This window comes from Papaver somniferum, chromosome 3, assembly GCF_003573695.1.
Source record: "Papaver somniferum cultivar HN1 chromosome 3, ASM357369v1, whole genome shotgun sequence".
Taxonomy (NCBI): Eukaryota; Viridiplantae; Streptophyta; class Magnoliopsida; order Ranunculales; family Papaveraceae; genus Papaver; species Papaver somniferum.
The window spans coordinates 34,449,978-34,470,545 of record NC_039360.1 but is presented as its reverse complement, the minus strand read 5'-3'; the positions used below and the strand labels follow the sequence as shown (position 1 = coordinate 34,470,545).

The 20,568-nt window shown below is 35.7% G+C and overlaps 1 protein-coding gene across 3 annotated transcripts; it reads left to right on the top strand.

Annotated features, from left to right (window-relative positions):
- The first annotated feature begins 16,554 nt into the window (after window positions 1-16,554).
- Window positions 16,555-19,627, top strand: LOC113361130 (putative L-ascorbate peroxidase 6). Of its 3 annotated transcripts, none has more exons than XM_026604481.1 (10): window positions 16,555-16,788; window positions 16,901-17,012; window positions 17,115-17,242; window positions 17,881-17,951; window positions 18,130-18,172; window positions 18,280-18,376; window positions 18,589-18,672; window positions 18,883-19,004; window positions 19,203-19,236; window positions 19,391-19,627. In XM_026604481.1, exons 1-10 carry the CDS (start codon window positions 16,596-16,598, stop codon window positions 19,491-19,493), a joined length of 987 nt encoding a protein of 328 aa, XP_026460266.1. In that variant the 5' UTR covers window positions 16,555-16,595; the 3' UTR covers window positions 19,494-19,627. The 3 variants fall into 3 exon arrangements, with proteins under 3 accessions (XP_026460266.1, XP_026460265.1, XP_026460267.1); XM_026604480.1 differs by having other exon boundaries at window positions 19,179-19,236; XM_026604482.1 differs by lacking the exons at window positions 17,881-17,951; window positions 18,130-18,172 and having other exon boundaries at window positions 19,179-19,236.
- Window positions 19,628-20,568: the final 941 nt, after the last annotated feature.

Here is a 20,568-nt window from a genome sequence, read left to right as displayed (position 1 = left end):
GGTGAAAAGTAGATACTTTGATAATATGCCATAATTGAAAACAAGAACTCCTTCTTTTTGAAAAAAATGAAAAAAAAATAAAAAAAAAATTAAAAAAAATTAAAAAAATTAAAAAATCACAAAAATGGAGCTCATTTACCTTGAAATGTTGACTCTTGTGCAAATATGTAATTTTTAGGAGTCTTAGTCTAGATATTTAGGCACCCTGATTCTAGCACAATTCACATAGTGATAAGAAACTTGCACGCGCACGATCTACCAATACATGTATAGCCTCATCCTTGAGGTGTTCTATCGGAAGTTTTAGTTTCCAATCACTTTAGAATACTGAACGAAACTTGACTACCTTGTTCTTTGGTTGGTTGGGATAGAAGGTGGAGGTTACATTAAGAAAAACAACCATCGAATTTAACTGGGTGCATCAAAAAGGGCTACCTCTTGCAAAGTGTCATGTAATTTTTTGTTTCTTTTTGTTATGTATCAAAAGTTTTGCTTGTTAAAAAAAAAAAAGAAAAAAAAAAGAAAAGAAAAGAATGAAAAAAAAGAATGAAAAAAATGAAAAAATCAATCAAGTATTTATCAATTCCATCCTCTCTTGTTCCAAAAATAAAAGAGAGTAGTCAATGTAAATAAGAGTCATGTAAAGAGTCATCTTTTGTTGTTTCATTGTAATAAGCAAGGAGGGTGTATGCCATTGATGTACAACGCGAGTAATTGTGAAACACCTCCAACTCATTCACAATTCTCGTAAAGTCCGGACATCTAGCTAGATTTCGACCTTGGTTCTTAGCCTGAGAAACTATCTCTTGGTGATTAGTAGTCATAACATCCGATCTTTCTTTACACATGTGTAGATACACTTTACACTCTTATCACATGTCTTTATTTGTTATCAGTGCTAGGATTGTGCCTTTGATAGCTAGAACTTTGTAGGTACGTTCTAAGCAAACCTTCACGAGACTTCACTCGTCCACTAGGGACACTTAGTGGTTTAAAAGGCTTATTGCATTCGCTAAATGCAATCGAGAGACCAGCGACAGTGGTATAGGTAGGATTTCCTTAGTTTTGTTTTACTTGAGGACAAGTAAAATTCAGGTTTGGGGGTATTTGATGAGTCCTAAAAAGTGCATATTTCTATATATTTTTCTTGGCATTTAACTCATCTTTTGTGCATTAATTCTACATTTTATCCCATATTCTGTATTTTCTTTGTTTTCAAGAATAAATATTTTTATTAACTAATTTTGCATTTTTAGGTAATAAATAAAGTTTGGATGAATAGCGGAGCGGAAAAGAGCAGAAAAGTGGTGAAAAGCCGGGAGGAATTACACAAGGAAGCCGCGAAGAATGTTGTGCGCAAGACCAGAAGGCTAGAACTGGGCTTGAAGAGGAAGAATTGTTCTTAAAGAAGATATGGGCTTGGCATACCCAAGGCCCAAAACCCTCACCCAAACCCATTTCCAATATCCATACCCGTTTCCCTTTTTAGACGTCAGATTGGATCATCTCAGCATCCAACGGTCGCATCATCTTCGTGCATCTAAATTTGAAGCTCCTGTCAAACACTATAACACCTAACTCCATCTTGAGCCGTCAGTTTCGTTGTACTTCCGCATCCAACGGTCGCTTTAAGCTTACTTCCATATCGCCGTTAGATCGATCCATCACCTCCACATCCAACGTCTCATCCTCGCTGTACATCCAACTTGCTGTCCCCGCTCAACACCCGAGCACCTAACACCTATACCCGTCAGCCAAACAGACCTTACCCAATTTTCCATCGACCACCTTCTTCTCCATCTTCTCCCCCATCCCTCTGCAACAGATCCACCAACTCCATCGCCACCACACCCTCGTCTCTGCCAGCCACCAAATTCCACCAAAGACATCATGGCTCCAACCAACTGAAACCCACTCTTCCCCTACTCCTCTAGCTTTATATAACATCAATTCCTCGATCTTTTCCTCTCACAGGAACCCTAGGTTAGGGGTTGATGAAATAGATGAGCTAGAAAAGCAATTAGGGCATGGGAAGAACAAGAGAAGACGCAGGAAGAGGAATAGAGGCATGGGTGAAGAGTCATAATCATTTTCAGAGATTAGGTAAGATTTTTTATCAAACCCTAATTTTTCTGACATTGGGGATTTTTTGGGGAAATCGATTGTATGTCTAAATTGAAGTATGGGTCACGTAGTAGGGTTGTTATCAGTAGATTAGGTTAGCCAATTTTGATTTTAATTGTATTTTTCAGCAAACCCTAATTTTGCTGATGTGGTACTGATTTGGGGATTCTTTGATTATAGCTTGTATGTATAAATAGGGGTCTCTGGGTGTTGTAATGGGGCATGCCTGGGTTAGCCAGTGCACCACCAAGAGGACTGGACTAGCCAGTTCCTCAATTGTTCATGTCCTGTTTTTAGTTCAACTGTTTTGTGTTATTTTCAATTGTTTTGCACTGTCAATTATGTTCTAACGTGTTCTGCTATGGTTGAGATGAAGCCCTAGCTTATTGCTTGTTATTCATGCTCTTGTCAGTAGCCATGATGTGTGTAAATGCTCATAGTGAAACTCCATCTTAGGGCTTCAACACTAGTCTTTCACATTGGATGTCAGGCATCCATTGTAGTTAGAATCATCTAGTGTTGCTGAACTGCAACTCATGCTTAATTTTATATATTGTTCTTTTGATTAATTGTGCTTTAAACAGACAGTTAATACTTAGGGAAGATACCTTAGTTGTGATAGGAGGTTTCATATCAAAATGACCCTTGCTATATAGAGGATTGACATCCCTCTTGCTGGTGGTTATAGAAAAACAATGTTACTGTCAGTGATGAATAATCAGTGTGAGTTAGAGGTGGATTCAAAAGCCCTAGCATGTTCCTGTTTACTTGCTTTACATTCTACTGTTTTTCAGTTCAGTCACTGCCATCATCTCAAGTGTGTTTTAACACAACCAAGACTCTTTGTTACAACTTAGTTTTAGTGAAATCTTAAGCTTCAACTACACACACCTTGTCCCTGTGGATCGACCCGCACTTGCACATTAGCTACATCGACGCCGTGCACTTGCGGTATTAGTTTGTAGGTCTTTTAGAAACCTACCAATCATTTGCTTATATGATTGCATGCTTCTTAGAATTGTATCTTGGTGGCAAGGATCTGAGAATTTTGCACACTAAATCTTTTTCAGAGGTAGTCTTTCCAAGAGAGAAAGAGGCATTGATTATCTCAGAGAGTTTAAGATGAAACTCTTTAAAAGTGTCGTTGTCATCCATTTGAAGGTTTTCCCAATCGGACGCAAGAGTTTGAAGTATAGCTTCTTTCTCTGAAGTGTTTCCTTCGAATACGATCTGAAGGTTATCCCAAGCTTCTTTCGAAGTTTGACATGTTGATACACGATGTTGTAGATCACGGCTTACAACATGCATTATAGCATTCAAACCATTTGAATTCTGTTTTGAAAACGCCTTTTCTTCGTTTGAAAAATCTACTAAGCGTTTAAACTCATTTTCTGAATTTTCTATCTTTGGACGAATATAACCATCGACGACTAATAGCCAAGTATTAAAGTCTCGTGATTGAAGAAAAGATCACATATCATATTTCCACCACAGATAGTTTGTTCCATCAAATTTTGGAGGTACGTTAATTGAAGTCGATTCATGAGAACTCGAGTTCATTCTTATAGGTTGGATCGCACCAAAAAAAGATTATTATATATTTTCGTGTTTTCCTGCTCTGATACTAATTGAAAAGGCGAGGGTACCCAAATATACCTCAAGCTAAAACTTTTCCTACCTATAAGTCCTTTCTCCGAAAGTGATTGTTTATGGACTGAGTTGAGACAATGCAACTAATCGGTTCACACTTCGTGTGATCGTCTATGGATACGAGATCGAGACAATACAACAACGAAGTATGTTTACTTGATACAAAGGTTCGGACTTAACCAAACAAAATAGGATTGCTTATCAAGTAAATAAGAATTAACATTTGTGTAATTTACTTTAATTATAATAAAACAATTATAATGCGTAAATATAAAGTAAATGACACAAAAAGATTTTGTTAAAGAGGAAACCGTAAATGCAGAAAAACCCCGGACCTTGTCCATAATTGAATACTCTCAGGATTAAGCCGCTACACAAAATTAAACCAACTTCGTATAGTTGAGACCAAGCAACTAAACCTATAGTTCACCTAGTTCCGTCTGTATTCCCACGCCTTCAACTTATGAATAAGTCACGTACTCGGAACAATTCCTTTGGTTCGTATTCCAAACAGTAAAGGAACAACAAATCTGTTTGGTATCAACTCTCTTCAAACAAGTGATATAAGTCGGACAAAGGCTGTTCTGTTTATCTGAACATAAACTCCTTCGTCAGATTCTTAGATCTATCTTATGTTCAATCACCGAAGTAATTGTTAATATTTTGCAATCAATACTTTTAATCACAAAGAATTGTATTGATGCCGATCTACACAACTAATCAATCCAATCTACCACAAGGATAAACCGATTATAGTTGGATCCTCTTATACCGAAACAAGTATTGTGCGCACCAAAGATTATGAAACCCAAATCAGAAATCTTCAATATCTTCTTTGTCTTCAAATCTTCTTAGATCTACAATAAACACCTGCACACAACAACTTGAATCTCTTGTGATCAATCACGCACAGAACGGAGTTTGTTAACAATGGATTATCACAAGATAGTCTTTAGCACTAACAACAGTCTAAAGATCCTTGTCAAAACTTCGATCTAGTTTGAGTGTGAAAAAGCGGGGGTACAACAACCACACCCAACATTTCGCTTAGCAATCTGTATGGACTAACTCCAATATACTTTCAAGAGAATCAACTAGACTCAATCTTAATAAAGTATATCAAAGAGTTATATTATCTCGATCTCTCGATTTAATCCTTACTCAAGAAAATAGAAATCTGCGAGTCAGATTAAATATAAGAGAGATAACTTGGATGGTACCAAAGACCAATATCCAAGTGTCAATCAATGTAAATCAACAACCAGAGGTCGGATATTCTAATTGATTGAACTAACGCACAACCTGTGATATTTCAATTATATAACAAAATATAATGCGGAAAATAAATAACATAGACACCAGAATTTTGTTAACGAGGAAATCGCAAATGCAGAAAAACCCCGAGACATAGTCCAGATTGAACATACACTGTATTAAGCCGCTACAGACACTATCCTACTACAAACTAACTTTAGTATGGACTGTGGTTGAACCCCCAATCAATCTCACACTGATCCAAGGTACAGTTATGCCCCTTACGTGTCTGATCCCACCAGGATACTACACACTTGATTCCCTCAACTGATCTCACCCAAACTAAGAGTTGTTACAACCCAAAGTCGGAGACTTTAATAAACAAATTTGTATCATACAGAAAATTATACAGTAATAGATAAATCTGTCTCCCACAGAAATACCTACGAGTTTTGTTCCGTCTTTTTGATACATTAAGGTGAACAGGAACCAATTGATAAACCAGACTTATATTCCCGAAGAACAACTCAGTATTATCAATCACCTCACAATAATCTTAATCGACGCGGTGAAAGAATATATTGTGGAATCACAAACGATAAGACGAAGATGTTTGTGATTACTTTTATATCTTTCCTATCGGAGATATCAATCTCAAGTCAATCTTTGCGATTGTACTCGTACGATAGAATATGCAAGATCAGATCACACAACTACGATAAAGTAGTATCGGTCTGGCTTCACAATCCCAATGAAGTCTTTAAGTCATTAACCTGGTTTTCAAGAAGAAACCTAAGGTTAAAGGAGAATCGCCTCTAGATTATACAACTAGTATCACACAAGAGGTGTGGGGATTAGGTTTCCCAGTTGCTAGAGTTCTCCCTTATATAGTCTTTCAAATCAAGGTTTGCAATCAATGTAAGCTTGGTAACAAAGCATTCAATATTCACCGTTAGATAAAAACCTGATTAGATTCAAGCTAATATCTTTCAACCGTTGGATCGAAAACTTATCTTGTTACACACAAATGAAATGAACGATTTTAGGTTTGTGTAACCGTACCCAAACATGTACATTTGTTGGTTCAACAATAGTTAAACAAATGGTTAGCCATATGAGAACTTTCATATCAACCATATTCTTTTTCATCATAAATAGTTCAAATGACTAAAATGAACTAGTTAAAGAGTTGTTCAATTGTTTAGATCTTATAGAAGTATACAATACACAATCGAAGCAAAAACGATTTGATTCACTCGAATCGATTCATGAACTTTACAGCCACGGTTTGCAAACTTGCATTCCTTAGTTTATATAAATATAAGTTCACAAATAATCGTCTTTAGAAATAACCAAATCAAGTACGCGGACTAAGTTCGCGGACTTAAGTTCCCGGAAGGAGTTCACAAACTCCACCAGATTTTCTCGGGATGACAACCTCCGCCAGTTCGCGGACTGAGTTCACGGCTCTTGTTCCGGTATTCCTGATCAAGAAAGTATGCATACTTTGGTTCAAGGAATAAGGACTTATACATATATGTCTTACCACACAATGCTTATATCCAACATTGGTTATATATTCTAAACCCTCGTTTCAATCATTGAAACATTCTTAGAGGACGTTATATAGTTGTTATTCATAAACCATTTTTCGTCAAAGCCATTTTTCAAAGTGATTGAAACATAACATGAATTTCGTCACTAGGTAAAGATGAACTTGGCTAAAGCGAAAGCTTACCAAAACATATTTCGAGAAATAGATAAGCGAGATAAACTCGGCTCGAAATAGCAAATGTGTATAATCAAAGTCTATATAGCAAAACGACTTTTGTCTCAAGATACGAGATAGAGTAGATAGACTTTTGAGTGATAGATAAGTTCAAGTCTCCACATAACTTTTAGTCGATGAAGTTCCACCAGTTCCCTGAGTAGTTTTTCGTTTTGTATGATGATCGCCATGGAGTTCTTGAGCTCAACTACACTTTCTATCCTAGTCCGAGAATTAGCTATAGTAGACTAGAAATCAAGACTTATAGTTTTGATCACTAACATTGACAAACATTCTTGAGATAGCAATGCATGCGAGTTCGACAGAGCAATGCTCTAACAGAGTGAATCTTATATTAGAAGAGAAGATTCTCAAGCATAAACAAACTAGGTGCAATCAAAGTTCAACCATGTCAATCAAATCAATCGAAAAAAAAAAGATAAACCGCAATTATCTAGTTTCCCACCAACGGTACTCGTAGAGCTTCTCAATCCCAAATAAGACTTTAAACTGAGCGGTCGTAAGAGATTTCGCTTAATTAGGTTACTCTTGTCTTCCAACAGGCGCCTACACCAGTAACAACACTACCGAGGAAGTTTGTTGTCACGAAGGATTAGTTTGCTAGAAATGAAAACTTCAAGTATTTATAAACAAGGAAGTTTGGACACCAAGGAATTTCCAAAACCAAAGATATTCTCAAAGATATTCAATATATTCCAAATTCCATTTCCATAATTCCTGGAAATGCTCTGTCCAAAATAATGACCGAGAGTCTCTTTGGAAAATCTCAACTAGTAAATGCACATTACTAATTGTCATTTTCCTAAAATAAAATTAAAAAACTTAATTAAAATATTTTTAACTTATTTATATTTCGATCCCGGGATTTTCTTCCTGTAGCTATTAAGGAATAACTTTGAACAATAAAAGATAAACATTATTGTACGTGTTCAAAGTATGCCGACATCCTTATTTTGTAAGTCCTCTTTCATACTTACAACCTTGAAACCGATTTTACACACTTCCAAACAAGTTTAGAATTGGTTCATCTGACTTTCAAGAACTATGTGATAGATCAAGAACACTCAATCACAAATCATGGGTTTAACAGTTCTATCAAAATAAGTTTCGGTTCTACCTCCATGTGAGTACTGTGCATAGTCACACTAGCTTTCCAAAATTTGGTTGACTAGGTACTAGGATCGGTTCCCCATATATATCTAACTTATATGTGTTGCACATGTCCATAGGATCAGTTCCCCTTTGCCTAAAAACGTGTTGCACATGTCCATAGGATTGGTTCCCCTTTCTGCTACAAACTTGCTGCACCTCATACAAGGATCGATTCCCCTTTGTGATGTGTTGCACCTCTTCATAGGATCGGTTCCCCTCTACCCAGATTTGGTTCAACAAATCACAAACTCGATCATACCATCTCAGGTGATTACTTAATATCGGTTTCACTAATAAAAGTCATACCAATACATAAGACATGCCTTTGTGAATAGTTTTACCAAGAACACAAACAAGTCGTGAGCGGTTATACTAAATCACACATGTTGGATGTTCACAAGATATGCAATAGATAACAATCCCAATAACGCCTGGCGATTTCCTTTTCGATTCATAAACAAGTTTATGAACTCACTTCCTTAAAACACATGTAAAAACATTGTTTCCTAGGATGAAATCCTCACCTCATACCCATACATATCACAATAGCATTTAAAAGATTATGGCGATGTCTTATCTACAAAGTTTAATGGTTAAGCAATAAACTTCATATTGTATTCCTTAATACTATGTCTATCTAGAGTGTTCATGATTCGCGGTTTCGTTTTCAATATGCACGACTTGAAAGATACGTTAGGAAATGAAACAATTCAAGTCAAATATCACTAACCTCAAGTGGAAGGATGATGTTGTCGTTGTAGCTTCTTACTTCTTCACTTCTTCAAGTCTTCGCAATACTTGTAATGTCTCATATCCTAATACTTTCAAGCTAACCTATACGAAGTTGACTCTAGTACATAACCAAAAGACTCTTAAAATGAGTTTTGATTACTAAAATATGACAACCAAACATGACATACCAACGCTTGGTGGGTTCAACCGAGCTATGCTCTAACATTTCCAAATCTAGATTGAAAAATATCTAAAGAAAAATCAAATAAGATTGTCTGTTAGAGGCAAATATGTATGAAAAATATTCATTGAGGTTGAAGCAACTATTAGGCTGTAAAGGACGTTAGCTAAGGGAATCAAGTGCGTATAATCTTGCGAGGTTCAAGAGACGTAAAGAATACAACTGCAACTGAATTTCTTGGAGGGTTAATTCGTATCAACTATATTCCATTATGAAGTATGATAGTAGACCAGTCTCTATAGCATTTTAATACAACATGATTTTCAGAGTTGGATGAGGTCCTAGGGTTTTTCCATAATGTAGTTTTCCGCGTTAACAAAGTTTCCGGTGTCTTGTGTTTTTTTTTTTTTCCGTATTATGCTATTTATCTTTATAATAGGAATATCACAAGTAGTACATGAATCAATCTAGATAGTTTAAGTCCTTATTGTTTGAGATAAAAAACAAGACTTGTTCTTGTTGAATTCAAACCAATTGCAAGTTTCTTACTTGTTAGAATTCAGATCCTCATAATTCAGATACAACTGGATTGGTCTTGGATATTAATTTTTGAAATCGTCCAAGATGAAATTACCAGGGTACCCAAATAAACCACGTTTTTCGTTTCAACCTATAAGTCCGATACCAAGTGTGACCGTCTATGGCAAAGTCGAGACAATACAACAAATTGATATTTACTTGACAATAGTTACGGTACAAGACCGATTGACTATAAGATCAATGTCAAGTGATTAGGATTTGACGTATAAGTGTAATTTAGTTTATTATAATTAAATAATTATAATGTGCAAGTAAAGTAAATGACATAATAAGATTTTGTTAACAAGGAAACCGCAAATGCAGAATTAAGCCGCTATACAAAGAAAAAAGTGAACTTCGTATAGTAGAGACCAAGTAATCTACCCCTAGTTACTTAGTTTTCTTAGTATCCCTGCGCCTACGACCTACTAGTCGCGCACGTAAATCCCAAGACAGAAAATCACCATCTTGAGTTGCTTTATCGATGTAAAGTCTTAAGCACTCAACTCCTTTTGATCATCTTCCAAACAGTAAAGGAACAAAATTGTTTGGTAACTACTCTAATAATCTTTTAGAAAAACATATGTTGAGTTTGACAAAGGCTTTTCCGTTTAAACTAGTAAACTCCTTTTTCAGGTAAGATGAATCCAAATCAATAACTTAGATTCGGATTCACAACTATCAGATTCAGATATTGAAAATGATAGTTGCCGATCTAAAGGACTATATGATCAAATATATCAAAAGATAAACCAGATCTAAGTCGATCCCAGTCGATCAAAATGTCTGCACAAATCACAAGATACAAAAACCAATAAAAAAAGTCTTATTGTCTTTAAATCTTCAATTGCCTTCTTATGTACTTGCACACCACAAACTTTAATCCATTTATGATTGATCACACGCATAACGGAGTCTGTTAAAAACAAATGATCACAAGTTGTCTTTAGATCTAAAAAAAGTTCTAAAGATCCCGTCAATACTTTGATTTAATTTGAGTGACCCTTATCAAGAATATAAAGCACAGTTTAGATAACTTTGCCTATGTAAGTGGCGGTTCAGATTTGTCCTCACAAGAGATAAATCTAGGGATGTAATCGTTTGTATAAGTGATGGTTGTGATTGAGATTAGACATGCATCTAAAGGACAAAATTTATCATATCATTAAGGTTCCATAATTCTTCATAATAAATACTCTATTAATTTTTCATGATAATATTTTATTAAATGTCAAATTAAAAATGATAATATATAAATTATTCTACTAATCATAATAATAAATAGTAAATTTTTTATTAGCTAATACTTAGGATTAGTTTGGTATTCCTGTGACCTTTACAAAAGCGCTTTTACGATGTACATTACTGTGTCGAGCTCTGTAAAAATTACAAACTAAATCTAAAACTATTTTAAAAAGCGAATAAATTGTGTATGGGAAAATATCAGGTTCAGCTATAGTTAGTGATAAAATGACAAAAGAAGACATATCTCTGAAAATTGTTTATTTTATTTTATTGTGCTTAAAATAAATTAATTTTTCTCCTATTATAGTACATATATAGATGTAATATTAAATTTACTAATTAGTATTATTACTAAAAAGTAATATTTTAATTAACCAATTTTTAAAAATCAATATTTTCTTAATATTTATTGTTGACAAATGAAAGTTATGCGACCGAAAGATCAAAATATCGGGTTGCATAACTGTGAAAATATAAAATAATTATCTTCGATGAATAAAATCTAACGAATAAAAATTGGTGATGTATAGATTCAAGGATAATTTTTATCAGTTACAAAAAAAAGGGATATAATTGGAAAATAAAATATGAAATCTGGATGAACTGTGGCATTTGATTTTGAAGCTTTTAAAATCTCCTCTCCCCTACTTTTTAAATTGATAAATTTTATAAGTGCGTTGCATAAAAAACACTTAGTAAAATATTTACCGAACACTAGGATGAAAAAATATTGCTAAATATGTTTTCAAAGTACTTTTTTTTTCAAAGAAAAAAAATCAGTACCAAACTTAGTTAGATTGGCTAACAATTATGTAAGTGGACCATAATGACGGTGGCAAGTATTGGTGCCCAGTGAGTAATTTCGCACCGTCTCACGTATTTCTTTATAAATGGTTTAACGTTATTTTTATTCAATGGTGATGAATAACAAAATTTATTGTTAATAGTGTGTATTGTTATTAGGTTAAGTACTTAACAATTTGACTTACTAACTAATCATGGTTTTATTATTTTTATGTAACGAGTAAACTCACATTTGGAAGTGTAATGTCGTTGAATGTAATGGCCTGACCCTCTACCGATAATTTCCTCACTTAGCAACTGCGGTCATCTGAGAGTATGGGGTTTTCAATGGTCACTGCTGCGGTCATCCATCAACAGCTTCTCAGGAGGTCACCCATCTCAGGATAATCCTCAATACCAAGCATGCTTAACTATAGAGATTTTTCGCCAACTATGAAGCCAATTATGCTGAAAAGGTCTCGGTGTTAGGAAAGAACAAACCGTTACCTATATTCCATTTGACGAATCCTACCTGCCGATTCGGAGTACTATAATACCATCAATTTAATTTGGAGCCGTCCTCGGCTCCGGAGTATCTTCAATCCTAGACTCTGACATTTTTTTCTCACTCATGAGACCCTTTCCCGACAAAATCCATCAAGCATACTCTTTCACCCTTAACAGGTAACCCGTGGTCGACTCTAATACCATTTGTAAGGACCTGATCCTCCGTCAATCTTGTCCCCACTTAGTCACTGCGGTTGTACGGAAGTGTGGGATTTTCAACTAACACTAATGCGGTCATTAATCAACAGTTTTCTGGGAGGTATCCCATCCCTAGATTACTTTGGCTCGAGAACGTATAAATACAATGTTTTTTACCAACTCTGGATCCAACTATGTTGAAAAGGCCACAATGTTACGAAATGACAAGTCATTACCTATATTCCATTTGGTGAACTCTTCCTACATCGTATGTGAGTAAATGGTTGCCATCGAAAATGACTTAATACTTTAAAATATAATTAGCTTTTCATTATGTCATTGAAATAGTAAGAACATACACTACGATATGTATTGTTGAGTCAATTATGAGTTTTACTCTTTATAGATTATTCTTAAAGGGAAAAAAGGCAACAACGATCCGAACACTGTTAATATCTATACAATTATTCTTGAGACGAATGAGTTCAGGTGTTGTAATCTTGTTACAACTTACGTAGTTTAATTTTTTGGTTCCGCTCGGTTGTTGGAGTATGTGGCATGATAAGCCAAATGTGTATAGTTAGGGATAGTCCCTCATGGAATAAAGAGGAATACATGTGGAGGTTAATAAGCTTGGGCATCTCCATACATAGCACCGATGCCTTTTAGTTTAAAACCCCACACCTCTTATTCCAATGTGTTCAAGTGGGGTTCGAGGTTATATGGTTGTCCCCTGAGTAGTGTATGATGGTCCTTGAAGATCTTAACAATTGGTATCAGAGCTCATGGTTGGGGCGACTGTCCGAACGTAGAAGTGGTTGTGGATGTCACCCAATTTAAGGCGAAAGTGGAGTCAGACCCATGGTGGAGCAGGCAAGGGCCAAAGTTGAACTGGATCTCAAGGTGGAGTTAGTGTCTCACCCATCAACTCAGGTGGAGCAGGGTTCTATATTGGCATGGAAATGCTCAAGGTTGAATTGGCGCTCAAGGTGGAGTTAGTGTCTCACACATTAACTCTAAAGTGGATCAGGGTTCTAGGTGGGCAAGGAAATGCTCAAGGTGGAGTTAGTGCTTACATTCTCATTAACTCAACGGGGAGTAGGATTCCAAGGCGCATAGTGATAATAATCATGATCGATGGGTAGCATATACAGATAATAATCGTGGAGTCTGATTGTACTGGTGAAGTGGTTTAATCTCTCCAAAGTGGAGATTGTTGGCATATGTGGCCCGATAAACCACATATGTATATCTAGGGATAGTCCCACCTGGAGGAAAGAGGAGTACATGTGGAGCTTAATAAGCTTGGAAATCTCCTTACGTAGCACCGAGGCCTTTTAGATTAAAACTGCACACTTCTTATCCCAAGGTGGTCAAGTAGAGACAACATTGGTGCTATGTGGTCGGTTCCATAGTAGGTTCCTATGGTCCATGAAGATCCTAATATTGTTTACTGAAATAAGGAAAATGCAGAAAGCTGATACCATTTCAGAGGATCGGTAAGATATCTTTGTAAACCAAAAAAAATATCGAATAATGTTTTTTCTGGGGGTGGGGGGGGGGGGGGGGAATATGTAAAAATTAATTCCTTCATGGCTGGCTTGAGGATACAATTCGAGAAAGGAGAGGGATAGTATGGAAGAATGTCAAGGCGGAAAATGCTAGAAAAAATTTGTGGAGTGGAGAATAAAAATATCTATCGGGTTTTCATTTACTTTTGTAATGATAAGAAGGGTAAACTTGATACTAATGAATATTATATTTAATACTCATATGTCGTAAAATGCATAACTACATAAAAAATATGCCCGTGCCTTTACGGCACGGGTTAAGCCCTAGTATATCATAATATAAGGTTCTCAAGAATAATCAAACTAGGCGCAATCAAATTTTCAACAACCGTTAATCAATAAAATCGATAATCGAACACTGAAATAAAAATACAATCATCTAGTTTCTCACCAATGGTACTCGTAGAGCTTCTTGATCCCATAAAAGTCTTTAAACGAGCGGTTATAAGAGATTTCTCCTTATTAGGGTACTTTTCTCTCCGGATAGACGATTCCACCAAGAACAACACGAATGAAGTGCAACAATATCCTGGATCTTAGGAAAGTTTGCAAGAAATGCAAACTTAACTATTTATATACCAAGATTGTTTGGAAAACAAGAAAATTCCAAAACCGGAAATATTCTCAAGATATGCAATAAGTACCTAAATTCGGTTTTCCTATTTCCATCTAATATCCAACCTGTAATTCCAAAATATCTCATTAGAAAATATATAATATTATAGTTTAGCACTTAACTACAGTAGAACCTCCATATATTAATACTCTATATATTAATAACCTCTACATATTGATACAAATCATAGTCCCGATTGGTAAAATCTTACATATATCAACCTCCATATATTAATAACCTCCATATATTAATAATTTTGTGCGTGCCCAAGAATATTAATATATAGAGGTTCTACTGTAATATAACTTTCCAAGAGATATGTTTTCATTTGCTGGAAAATCAAAAACATGCATATAACCAAAAATCTTAATTAAAAGATTCTCAATATTTGGATCGGGATCACATTGAGTATCAAGGAATATCTTTGGACAATAAAATATAAGAATTGTATTAATGTCCAAATTAGGTCGCCATCCAGAATTTTCCTATTTAGCAAATCCTAATTCCAAACTCACACAAAACCATAAAGTAATATATGAATATGAAGGATCGATTTTTCTCTTGGGAACGATACTTCTATGACTCCTAACATATGTTAAGATCGGTTCTACCATGACTCCCAACAATATTTAGGATCGGTTCTACCAAGTATCCCAATATACGTAAGGATCAGTTCTACAAAGACTCTCAGTAATGGTTAAGATCGATTCTACCATGTATCCAAAAATAGGTAAGGATCGGTTCTACCAAGGATCTCAACATAAGTCAAGATCGGTTCTACCGCATATCCCAAACTAGGTAAAGATCGGTTCTACTATAGCTCTCAACATAAGTCAAGATCGGTTCTACCAAAGATATTACCTGGGTTCGAATTGGTCATCCAATAGATCTTCAATGAAAACTATACCAAAACGCCTATTGATTTCCTTTCGATTAAGAAATAAGTTTCGTACATGTACTTCCTTTAAACATATGTAATCAAACATAGTTTCCTAGGATGAAATCACACCTATATCTAATACACAATCAAGTAACGAGTTCAATAGATTATGCCGATGTCACATCTACGAAGTTCAAAAGATAAATGTTATACTTCGTATCAAATACTCATCCTTGACACTTTGATCATACTAAAAGGACCAAGTCTAATAGTAAAGATTTATATATAACCTCGCGTATTATGTTTTCAATCTTAAACGACTTGAAAGTAACGATATGAATGGAAACAAGTCAAGTCGGTATCACAATACCTCAAGTGGAAGGATGATGTCTTCATTGTAGTCGATACGTCTTCACAATCTTCATATCCCCAAGGTAATAATACTTGTATGTCTCAATATGCCTAGACTTTCTAGTCTAACCTAAATGAAGTTGACTCTAGTACATTTAATCAAGCGACTCTAATTGAGTTTTGATACTAAAATATGACAACCAACCTTGACATACCAAAGCTTGGTGGATTCAAGTTTTTGATATTAACCAAGTCAAACCACCGTCTAAAAGGTAGAGTTCAATGCTAGGAAAATCAAGGAAAAGTTAACCTCAGTACAAGTCAAAAAAACAAAGGAGATCATCTCAAAAACGCATCGATCAGAAGTTACGTTAAATAACGATAAACATGAGATCAAATCATCCGAGATTTTTTTTATAGAAGTCTTTGTTTAAGTTTTTATCGTCTAATTAAAAAATTTCTTGTAAAAAATTAGTTTGAAAATTAGACCTTATTTAAAGAAAGTAAAGTAGATAATTAAACTTCTGTTTTTAATTTTTGGGTACTTAGACTTGCCTTTAAAAATTGAAAATTAAAAATTATAACCTAATAAATTAATTTTCTTTTAACAATAATACATTATATTTGGGCAATAATTTTAAAACATTGTAACAACTCGTATCGAAAATCTTTTTTGTTATTCTGTAACAATGTTCGCCACTTTGCCATAATCATAATGGATGCAAAAGGGACAAATCTTAGAAATGCCAGGTGGATAGGAACCAACCTAAGTTGAACAGATCGTTTCAACGGGAGACCAGATGGGCAAAGGCACAAATTTTACCATTCACCCATCCTATTTACCCATATGCCCGGTCCACCGTGGGAGTGCCAATGGGCATATTTGCTCATTAACGGGCCTCCGATTCTCCCAGCCTAATACTCCCCATTCCATAAAGCTGGTCTTGGTTACCGGAAGAAGAAGCGTGAACCGTTCATTGTAGATGACTACTCGTTTCGATTCTTCGTTTCTCTTCTCCATCAATCATCTCTCTTCCTCTCTCCAGTTCAAAACTCCCGCCATTAAAGGAAAGATCATTCAGTTCAAATCTGGCGGAAAAGTAATCGAAGCCTCCTCCTCTCCATCCTTATCAACATCTTCTTCTTCCGCCAGAAACATCAATAACGAAATTCCTAGTAAGCTATACTTTTATCTCCCTGATTTAATCTTCAATCTAGATTCAACGATTCTACAAATGTTTCAATCCAAAAGCTATTGATTTTTACAGATTCCTCTTTACATTTGCAGGTGTAAATGGATTTGGCGATAGTGTGTTGTATAGAAGGAGAGCAGTTATCATTGCAGCTACTGTTCTTCTTCCCTTAATTGGATTCAATGGATTTGGTGTTCAGGCAGCAGAGTAAGTTCAATTCACTGCTCAATTCGTATTTTTCCATTTTACCACTGTGGATGATGTTCGGAGCTGATATTCTATTTTCATGAAATTGGCCGCATATTGAAGGTTGGTGACAGACAAAACATTGGTAATACGAGAAGGAGTAAGGAAAGCATTGACCAAGGGCAAAGCAGCAGGTGTACTTCGTCTGGTTTTTCATGATGCAGGAACGTTTGATATGAATGAAAAATCAGGTAAGTAATTATCGTTTTGTTTGTGAAGACTCAAATTCGATTGGATTTTAGTTGTATCTGGAATGTTTGACTCCAATCTGATGTAGCTATTGTCGATATATTCTGGTCGTTGTTGTGCTCAGAGCACTGTCTTGTCAAGACTAGACATGGATGAAAATAGAAATAGTTGTGAAACCAATGTGCAAAAGCATTTTGAGCAATGGTATGGGTTTTTGATGCATCAACCCATATCTAGACTAGACATGTAGGTTTAACAGTGATATTAGAACACAAATACTATTTACTGGTCTCACCAAACTCAGCTACTGTTGCACAAACACAGCCCAGCAGTGTAAAATTGGTTCCTTGTAAATTGTGGCTAACCTTAGAAACTCAGCAACCTCGATCACTCGTAACTTGTAAGAAGCGCGTTAAGGTCTGAATGAACTCAGTAATGTCTTGTAATTTGTTATCATCGAGTAATCGTGCAGACAAAATATGGTTATTCTTCATGTATGAGAATAACATGATGCATTAAACTTTATCCTCATGATCACTTTCCGTTATTTAGTTAGCAGCTTTTGTTATTGTACTTTAATATCACTGTTTCTGTGTTTCCTTTATAATTGGTTGCTCTACACAAATAAGTTTTCTCGCAGGTGGTATGAATGGTTCCATAGTTTATGAACTTGATAGACCCGAAAATGCTGGACTTAAAAAATCTGTCAAGGTATCGTCTCTCAGTCTCTAACACACACAACAAAGTACATATGAATGCCATGTCGTACTGGCTGCAATAATCCCGAATTTACATATACTCCAATAATCCCATACTGGCTGCAAGTAAAAACTGTCTGATCAACTATAAACTTTCCAGCTAACTTGTCAGTAGATGCGTTGTTGTTTAGATTCTAGAGAAAGTGAAAAGTGAGCTTGATGGAACAGAACCAGGTTAGTACTAGCATAAACTATTTCATTGTGTGATTCACGAGTACTCTATACCCGTCATGAATAACTTAAGATGTCCTATGTTTTTGGTCGTATTTGTTTCTTTTTAGTTTCTTGGGCGGACTTGATCGCTGTAGCTGGTGCAGAAGCAGTTTCCCTTTGCGGAGGTCCCCTCATCCCAGTTCAGTTAGGAAGGAAAGATTTAACGTAAGCAAAATGTCACATGCTTGGTTATGATTCTAAACATTCAGTTGACTATTCCCGAACTTTGTTTTATTTGGGATAATCTTAAGAAATTGATTTATCCATGAACTGTTGGAACTCAGTTAGTGTTCACTCATTGTAGCTCTGTAGTGCATATTCAACTTCCAGTTGATGTAGCCAGAATCCATATTTACAAAGGTCAGTTTTCCTTGTAGGGTACCCGATCCGGAAGGGAAGCTTCCTGAAGAAACTCTGAATGCTTCTGCTTTGAAGCGATCCTTTTTAAGCAAAGGATTCTCGTGAGTTTATGTTTAACAGTTTCAGCATTGTTGCTTATATTTAGTCATTTATAGACTTTTGATTTTTATAATATTTGCTAAGTGGTTAAAGTGGAGTACGGCAACTGGTCACTATTTAGTTCGTTTCGTATTCTCAATACTTTTTTCCGACAGTCATACTACTATCTATTCTTCATCCAACATGTTTGTCAATGAACTCTTGAATGGCAGTACACAAGAACTTGTAGCATTATCTGGAGCTCATACTATTGGTGGTAAAGGTTTTGGGAGTCCAACTGTTTTTGACAATTCCTACTACAAAATACTTCTAGAGAAACCGTGGGCGTCCTCAGGTGATACCTCTATGCTTATTTTCATACATAATTTACTCCACAACCTACTCTAAAGGGTAATGCCCTGGTCGAACAAACAACATTTGACCACAACTGTGGAATTCCCTCCAGTATTTTCTCTCTCGGTTTCGTTTTTTTCCCCTTATATCATGGTAATCTATTTTGTGCCTTCAGCTAATATGATTGGGCTTCCATCAGATCATGTACTTGTCGAGGATGAAGAATGCTTAAGGTTTGTATGTCCTTTTTAAAAATCCACCTCCAGTTTTGCTGCATCAGTTGCCACATCCCTTGATATGCTGTTGTGGTCCAAGCAAAAGGTCCTTGTAGCATTAGTCCATATAGCGTAACATGTTTAACTTGGTATGAATCCCTTGTATGTGCAGGTGGATCAATACATATGCGGATGACCAGAGAAAATTCTTCGAAGATTTCAAAAATGCTTATATCAAACTTGTGAATTCAGGTGCCATGTGGAAAGATGCCTGAAAATAATTTTGGTCACCCTTCATATTGTAACTATGATCATTGTCTGTTAGTACATAAAGTAATAAACTCATGTATACGATTTATTTGAAAATTTTCAAAAATATTCTAAATCAATCATGTTATGATCTTCTTTTCAATGTCATCTTTGATGGTTCCCATCACTTCTTTATCGGCTATCAAGTTGAAAGGTAAGTGGAGCTTCAAGCTGTACATGCACCAGAGTGGCATCCAATATTTTAACCGTTAAGTCGCAGTCCTCACTCCTCAGATAACGTGTTTCAGATTTTCTGCCAAGCTTAACAACCACTATGAAAAAGAGCACAGGTCTGTAACCACATTCTATTAATTCTGTATTTCGCACCATTATTTACTTTCAATGCTAAAATAGTTGTGTCATGTCATAGTGATCGGGAAAGGAAAAGAACGTTATGTCGCTTCAGTAGGATATGTGAAAGGATAACATTGACTAGTGAAACACCTTCAAAGAAGTAATGAAAGCGAGATCACAAACTTAAGATTGGATTTTATCACCAGACTAGAGAATAAAGCTGTGATGCTGGGGATCTCATTGCATAATGCAACATGTATGGCAAAAGTCCCCACCCAGCAAGAACTGGGACCTCATGCCTCCTCCAAATTTGTATTTGCACATGTTGGAGTCCAACATTTTTGTGCACTGAGGCTGAGCCAGTGGCCCTACTATATTAGACATGCATAGAGCATAAGATTGTAAAAAAGGATAACACCAAATTCACAGAAAGGCAGTGCTATGTTAAGTCACTTCTTCGATGGGTATGGGTTTATGCCTTTATGGTTTACCAGTTGCAGGAGAGCCAAGATAATATACGGGCCCGCTGCAACTTTTAAGATGGTAAAAGACGCTAGAAGTCTTGAATAAAAGAGGCTCAATAATGAATTTATCATTTGTGCAGATCAAACATAGTGTCAGCTAGGTTTAATCCCATGGTGGCAAAACTAGTGCACCCGATGTAGAAAATTTGTCTTTACCATTTTGATGCAATATTACATGCATCTAACAAAGATGCCACTTGCATTTTTTTTTTCTCCAGAACAA